Source organism: Falco rusticolus, chromosome 19 (genome assembly GCF_015220075.1).
Source record: "Falco rusticolus isolate bFalRus1 chromosome 19, bFalRus1.pri, whole genome shotgun sequence".
In the NCBI taxonomy this organism is placed as follows: Eukaryota; Metazoa; Chordata; class Aves; order Falconiformes; family Falconidae; genus Falco; species Falco rusticolus.
This window is the reverse complement of record NC_051205.1, coordinates 2,280,014-2,287,650: the sequence shown is the minus strand read 5'-3', so window position 1 is coordinate 2,287,650 and position 7,637 is coordinate 2,280,014. Positions and strand designations below refer to the sequence as shown.

At 67.5% G+C, this 7,637-nt stretch overlaps 1 protein-coding gene across 1 annotated transcript; it reads left to right on the top strand.

The window, feature by feature from the left end:
* The first annotated feature begins 737 nt into the window (after positions 1 to 737).
* On the top strand, positions 738 to 4,952 carry LOC119140030 (dnaJ homolog subfamily A member 1-like). The gene is made up of 8 exons (XM_037371014.1): positions 738 to 820; positions 1,634 to 1,784; positions 1,859 to 2,057; positions 2,886 to 2,990; positions 3,068 to 3,295; positions 3,377 to 3,607; positions 3,790 to 3,890; positions 3,986 to 4,952. Exons 2-8 carry the CDS (start codon positions 1,653 to 1,655, stop codon positions 4,211 to 4,213), a joined length of 1,224 nt encoding a protein of 407 aa, XP_037226911.1. The 5' UTR covers positions 738 to 820; positions 1,634 to 1,652; the 3' UTR covers positions 4,214 to 4,952.
* Positions 4,953 to 7,637: the final 2,685 nt, after the last annotated feature.

The following is a 7,637-nucleotide window of genomic DNA, read 5'->3' as shown; positions in this document are numbered from 1 at the left end:
TGGCTGCTTGTCCAAACATGGCCAGTGATTTTGGAGCTGGCTTGAAGGGGTGGCCACGGGGAGGGGGGGGGGGCGGAAGGGGCAGTCCCCCCCCCATCACCTTCCTCCTTCTCCCCCCCAGGGGTTTATTCCCATCTGATCATGTCGTCGTCCCCCCCGCCCCAAACCAGCCCAGCAGGGCAACACCCCACAGGATGGTGGTCTCTGCCTGGCAGCCCCCCAACACGGGGACATGGGGGCCCCCCAAACTCCCCCCAGCTGTTGGCAGCCCCCCCAAATATTGGGGAGGGGGGGGGCCCGCAGCCAGGCACCTCCCGGCTGGGGGCACACCCCCCAAAAGCCGCTCCCCGTTGGGGGGCACCAGGCAGCAGAGAGCAGGGCCCCCCCATCCAGTCTATTCCCCGCCCCCCCAGGGACCCCCGGGATCGGGACCTCAGAGCACCACGCCGCCCCCTGCAGGACGACAGCAGCGTTCGGAATTCCCACTCTTTTATCCGATTGCTCAACCGGCTCCAGCCAATGAGAGAAAAGAAATCAGCCCGGGAGGCGGACCCGGGAGATAGCACAACCAATCGAAAGCCACCGAGACGCTCCACCTCCCGACCCGGCCCGGAAGAAGGAACAACCAATGAAAATCGAGGTGAGTGGGAGGGGGCGCGGCGGCGGGCGGGTGACAGAGGGAGTCGCGGCCAATGGGAACGGAGCGAGGGGCGGAGGGGGCGGTTCCCGCAGGAGGGTTCCCAGCCAATGGGGACCGCGGGGGGCGTGTCCCCGGCTTCCAGAGAGTTCGGAGACGGGGAGCGGAGCGGCGGCGGCGGCGGTGAGTGGGGTCGGGCCCCCCCGGGCCCCCCCGGCCTGACGCCCCCCTCCCCGCCCTCCCGTCAGCGGCAGGGCCCGGCCCGGTGCTGGGGGCACCCCCGGGAGCGGGGCCTGGGCCTGGGGCGGGGGCGCCGGGGCCTGTCAGCAGGGGGAGGCCGGGCCCCGCCTGTCGTCAGCCGGTTCGGGGGTGGGCCGTGACCCCCAGGGGGTACCCGGTTCTTGGGGGGGGATGCCCCACGGGGGGGCTGCGGGCTGGCTGTCCCCACGCTGTCACGGCCTGGGGACCCGAGTGGCACCGCGGCCCAGCGGCCGCCCCCCGCCATGGGGGGGCTCGGGGGTGCCCGGGGGGAAGGGGATGCCCGAGCCCCGCGGGTCGGATCCAGCCCTGGTCCTGGGGGGCTGCCAGCCCTGGGGGTGCCGAGCTAGTGGCCTTTCTTAACCACTTATTTACCTCCTGCCAGGGGAGCCAGGATGGGCAGGGGACAGGACAGGTGCTTCCCCCCGTGTGCCCCCCCCCCCCGTGTCGCAAGATAAACACATCCACGCCCCGCGTGGGGCTTATCGACTGCCGGCACATTGCCCGGTGCGGGGGGGGAGCAGCTGGGACAGGGGACGGGGGAGCCTCCGCCACCCCACACCCCATGGGATGCTGCTGCTGTGGGGAAACTGAGGCAGGGCTGTGTGTGCCGGGCGCGGGGAGAACAGGGATAAAGGCCTTGGTGAGTCCCATGGGGGGGTGGTCCTGGGCTAGGGAAGGGTGTTATGGGCTGGGGTGGGGTCCCGGGCTGGGGCTGACGGCCGCCTCCTCTCACAGCACATCAAGAGCAAGAAAGATGGTGAAGGAGACGGGATACTACGACCTGCTGGGCGTGCGGCCGGGAGCCAGCCTGGATGAGATCAAGCGGGCGTACCGGCGCCTGGCGCTGCGCTACCACCCCGACAAGAACCCCAGTGAGGGCGAGCGGGTAGGTGCAGCCCCCCCTGCCCCCCCCCAGCTCTCTGGCCCCTTGTCTCACCCCCTTTTCTCCCCCTTCCCCAGTTCAAGCAGATCTCCCAAGCCTATGAGGTGCTATCGGACGCCCACAAACGGGCACTCTACGACCGCGGCGGGGAGCGAGCCATGAAGGAGGGCGGCCTGGGGAGCCGAGGAGGGAGCAGCGGATTCGGCTCCCCGATGGACATCTTTGACCTCTTTTTTGGCGGAGGAGTGCGGATGCGTGGCCGGGCGGACAGGCGAGGTACCCGCCAGGACCCCAGGGTGCTGGGGAGGGGACTGACACCCAGGCACGGTGTGGTGCTGGCTCGGGGGGCACCGGGATCCGGTTGGCGGCCTGTGGGCCACCTCCCTCCCCGCGGTGCACAGCCCGACGCGGTTCCTCGTCATCCTCATTACTTTCTCCATTTGCCCCTCTTCAAAGGGCCCTTCCCTGTCCCTGTCCCAGCTTTCCCCCGCCATCCCCAGGGCTGCGACTGAGTCAGCCCAGCGCTGCCCTTGGCTCCCCGCGAGCCCCGGGGGAGGCTGCAGCAAGACGCTGGGTGTGCAAAGCTGCTCCGGTGACTGTATGGATGCTTTTGGCCTGGGTCACACGGAGAGGGTGACTCGCCACAGCGTTTCTTGCTGAAGTGGCACGATTTAATAGCAGGGCAATTAGGAGGCCAAGGGGAGCGTCTCGGCAAGTCCAGGTAGAGCCTCTCCAGCCCGGTTGAGACGATAAGCTGGAGGGTGGCCGGGCAGCGCAGGGCCCTGGGGTAAGAGCCATGCCCGACCCACGCCACAGATCCAGGGCCGCCCTGGGGCAGCTGGCAAGGTCTGGGCTTGGAGACGCAAAGAGATCCCTGCTAGAGGCTCTCCTGAGCCCTCACGCTCAGCTTAAAGCTCTTTCTGTCCCTGCCACCACCCCCGAGGATGAAGCGAGACTGGCTCTGGAGGGACGCTGTCGGCCACCGCTCCCCGCGGAGAGCCGGTGGTGGTGGCTGCTGCGGCGGGCGGCGTCCGTCTGGTTGCGGCTTCAGGGGGGTGGCGTGCGGCTGGACGCTGATCCGGGCTGTCCCCTCCATCCATCCAGGGAAGACGGTGGTGCACCAGCTCTCGGTGTCGCTGGAGGACCTCTACAACGGCACCACGCGCAAGCTCTCCCTGCAGAAGAACATCATCTGTAGGAAGTGCGGAGGTGAGCGCCGGAGGGGCCGGGGTACCCGGGGGTCCTCCCCAGCCTGGCTGCTCACCCCTCTGCCTCCCTCACCGCAGGCTGCGGGGTGCGGGAAGGGGCGCAGAGGAGGTGCCCCAAGTGCCACGGCTCGGGCATGGAGGTCCGCATCCACCAGCTGGGCCCCAGCATGATCCAACAGATCCAGACGATGTGTTCCCAGTGCCAGGGCCAGGGCGAGTGGATCCGGCCTCGGGACTGCTGCCTCACCTGCAACGGCCGCAAGGTCGTGCGGGAGAAGAAGATCCTCAGCGTTCACCTGGATAAAGGTGAGGAGGGGCTGCGTGGGGGAGCGGGGTCACCCCTGAAACAGCCCCCCATGCCCTGAGCTCTCCCCACGCACCCCACAGGCATGAAGGACGGGCAGAAGATCACCTTCCATGAGGAAGGAGACCAGGTTCCCGGCTTGGAGCCTGGGGACATCATCATCGTCCTGGATCAGAAGGAACACCCTGTTTTCAGACGCAGCGGTGACGACCTCATCGTCAAGAGGGAGATCAGCCTGGCAGACGCCCTGTGCGGCTGCCGACAGGTCATCCGCACGCTGGACAACCGGACCTTGCTTGTCTCCTCCCAGCCAGGTGGGATGGGATGGGAAAAGGATGGGGATGGGATTGGGATGGGGAAGGGACCGGGCTGAGATGGGGATGGGGATGGGGATGGGGATGGGATGGGATGGGATGCTCTGCAATACCCCTGTGAGGAGCCGGGGGGGCACCAGGAGCTGCTGGACACAGCAAGGTGACGCTAAGCTCTGTCTCAGGTGACGTTATCCGACCTGGGGACCTGAAGTGTGTCCCCAACGAGGGGATGCCCGTCTACAGGAGCCCTTTCCAGAAGGGAAAACTCATCGTGCAATTCCAGGTGAGGAGCTGGAGCCAGGCAGGACCAGGCATCTCCCATCCCTGGGGTCCCCGTGTGACCACCCCACGCCTCCATCTCCCTTTTTCCTGTCACAGGTGAAGTTCCCCGAGCCCGGCTGGCTGCCCACCGACCGCCTGCGCCAGCTCCAGGCCTTCTTCCCCCCCCAGGAGGAGGTGATGGCCACGGAGGACACAGAGGAGGTTGAGCTCAGTGACTACACATCCCACAGCGGCCCGGGCCGGCGGCCCTACACCGGCGAAGCCTACCACGAAGACGACTTCGAGGACGGCATGCGCCAACACGTCCAGTGTCAGACCTCATAGCTGGGGGGGCCGGAGCCCCCCGCGCATGGCAGCGGGCTCAGCCCCACGGGGTCACGGGGCAGGGAAGGGGGCTCGGAGAGCCGTCACGTTCAGGGATGTACATAGGTCGCCTTTCCGACAGCGCTGAACCACCCCCGACCCTCCCGGGGAGGCAGGCACGGGGCTGCCCCGCTTTGGGGGTCCCCCCAAACCCCCCTGCCAGGGGAAGGGGCCGGGGATGAGGCCCCTCTGACCTGCCCTCGAGAGGGGGGGCTGCATCCTCCCTTTGGCTCCGTGTTGGTGGAAGAGCCGCTGCTGCTGCGCTGGTGGGCTCGGTGGCCGCATCCAGCCGTTGCCAGCCCAGCGGGCACGTCCCGCGCCAGGAAAGCTCAGCCCTGGGCTGATAACGAATTGGGGGGGGGGGGGGGCTTCACCCCCTTCCTCACTTACCCAGCTGTGATCCGGTGGGGGAAAACCTCCCCAGGAGCCAACTTGGGGAGGTTGGGAACTGCCCAGCCCAGCTGCCAGCCCCCGCGGGGGTCCCTGCCGCTGCCCCACGGTCCCCCCTGCCCCCACGCCGTGGGGTGCCGCAGCCAGGCGCCCCCACCCCCCCCAAGGTCCCTTGCTTTGCCCTTTTATTTCCTTGCTGGAGCCTGGGTCAGGCCTGGGGAGCGGAAGGGGGTTTCTCTTTTTCTCTTTGCACAGAACAGAAGGGGGTTGGGTCCCTTTAATTTATTTTTGGAAGAATTTTAAAAAATTTTCTGGTTTTTTTTTTTTTTTTTTTTTGCGGGGGGGCGGGGGCGGGACACACACTTTGTACATGGTATTAAAAGCAAATCCCAGGTCCGAGCGGCTGCGTGTTGCCACGGCGGGGCCGTGCTCCCCGCGGAGAGGCCGCTGGGGCGGGGGGTGGCTCCTGCGCCCCTTTGATCTGCCGGGCGTGCCTCAGTTTCCCCAACTTTGCACAACAGGGAGGGGACCCAGCCAGGACCTGCCCTCCCAGCCTGGGATGTCCCCTGGCTCCCAGTGAGCCACAACCCCGGGGCAGGGGGTGGGGGATGGACCCCCAGGGCCCCCAGCCGCGGCTCACCAGAGGGGGGGTCCCACCCCCAGAGCCCGCTCCCCCCCCCTCCTCTTGCCGTCCCTGCACCCAGCGCCCCCAAAACGACCCTTAGACCCTTCGTGTCACCTCTGCAGCCCCTCACCCTTCCCTGCTTCACAGCCCCTTAGCCCACCCCCCTCGGCACCCCCTCGGTGCCTTCCCTGGACGCGCTGCATCACCCCAGCATGCTTGGAGCCCCTCATGATGGGGGCAGACACCCCCCCCCCCCCGCCCCCCTCAAACAACCTCAGCCCACCCCCCACCCCCCACTTTTCAGCCCTGTGCTTACCCCATGGGAATAACTGGGGGGGTCCAGACTGCATTGTGGGGCGTTCAGGCTACCCAGCAGGGGTCGGGGAGGGGGGGACCCCCCCCCCCCAAAAAAAAAACCAACGCCACTGGGGGTCCAGGTGTACCCCATGTTGCCCTCCACGTGCTGCTGTCTGCTGGAGACCACCCCCCCCCCCCCCCCAAATAGGATGGGGGTGAAAACTCCCCCCTAGTGCCTTACCCATGGGGAGCCCCAGCCTGGTGGTGCTAATGGGGGGCTGCAGCTGGACACACGCACCCCCCCCCCCTTTTTTTTTTTTTCATGCTGGAGCCCAGGAAAGCGTCCGGCGCCAGATGTGGCTGGAGGGGGGAGAGGAGGAGGAGGAGGAGGAGGAGGAGGAGGAGGAGGAGGAGGAGGAGGAGGAGGAGGAGGAGGGCGAGAACAATGCTGGCCGGCAGCCAGCCGTGGGGGAGCGAGGCAAGGGGGGGGGGTCCCTCCCCAGCCCCCCGCCCCACAGCGCCCAGCGGGGTGCCCTGCCAGCCAGCCCGCCCCCCAGGGGAGGGGGTGACCCGGTCACCCACCCCCCACCCCCCCTTGCCAAAGGGCTGGCTGTCCCCTCCCGGAGCTGGCGGCGGTTTTGGGGAGCCGTGTCCCCGGCTGCCCTGTGCCGCGGGGATGCCCACGGGGACAGGCGTGTCACCCCCCCATCGCCTGGGGCCACCGCGGCGACCAGGGTCCCCTCCTACCACACCAGGGGCCAGGCACCGGACCCCAGCAGCGAGACCCTCCCCCCGCGACCCACGTGTCCCCAGAGAAGGAGACCCCAGCAGTGAGACCCCCCCATGACACACGTGTCCCCAGCAGTGGGACCCTCCCCATAACCCACGTGTCCCCAGAGAAGGAGACCCCAGCAGTGAGACCCCCCCCATAACACACATGTCCCCAGGGAAGGGGACCCCAGCAGCAAGACCCCCCCCATGACCCACGTGTCCCCAGAGAAGGAGACCCCAGCAGTGAGACCCCCCCATGACACACGTGTCCCCAGCAGTGGGACCCTCCCCATAACCCACGTGTCCCCAGAGAAGGAGACCCCAGCAGTGAGACCCCCCCATGACACACGTGTTCCCAGCAGTGGGACCCTCCCCATAACCCACGTGTCCCCAGAGAAGGAGACCCCAGCAGTGAGACCCCCCCATGACACACGTGTCCCCAGCAGTGGGACCCTCCCCATAACCCACGTGTCCCCAGAGAAGGAGACCCCAGCAGTGAGACCCCCCCCATAACACACATGTCCCCAGGGAAGGGGACCCCAGCAGCAAGACCCCCCCCATGACCCACGTGTCCCCAGAGAAGGAGACCCCAGCAGTGAGACCCCCCCATGACACACGTGTCCCCAGCAGTGGGACCCTCCCCATAACCCACGTGTCCCCAGAGAAGGAGACCCCAGCAGTGAGACCCCCCCATGACACACGTGTCCCCAGCAGTGGGACCCTCCCCATAACCCACGTGTCCCCAGAGAAGGAGACCCCAGCAGTGGGACCCCCCCCATGACACACGTGTCCCCAGCAGTGGGACCCTCCCCATAACCCACGTGTCCCCAGAGAAGGAGACCCCAGCAGTGAGACCCCCCCCATAACACACATGTCCCCAGGGAAGGGGACCCCAGCAGCAAGACCCCCCCCATGACCCACGTGTCCCCAGAGAAGGAGACCCCAGCAGTGAGACCCCCCCATGACACACGTGTCCCCAGCAGTGGGACCCTCCCCATAACCCACGTGTCCCCAGAGAAGGAGACCCCAGCAGTGAGACCCCCCCATGACACACGTGTCCCCAGCAGTGGGACCCTCCCCATAACCCACGTGTCCCCAGAGAAGGAGACCCCAGCAGTGAGACCCCCCCCATAACACACATGTCCCCAGGGAAGGGGACCCCAGCAGCAAGACCCCCCCCATGACCCACGTGACCCCAGAGAAGGAGACCCCAGCAGTGGGACCCCCCCCATGACACACGTGTCCCCAGGGAAGGGGACCCCAGCAGTCGGACACCCCCCAGCCCACGTCCTGCACGCAGCC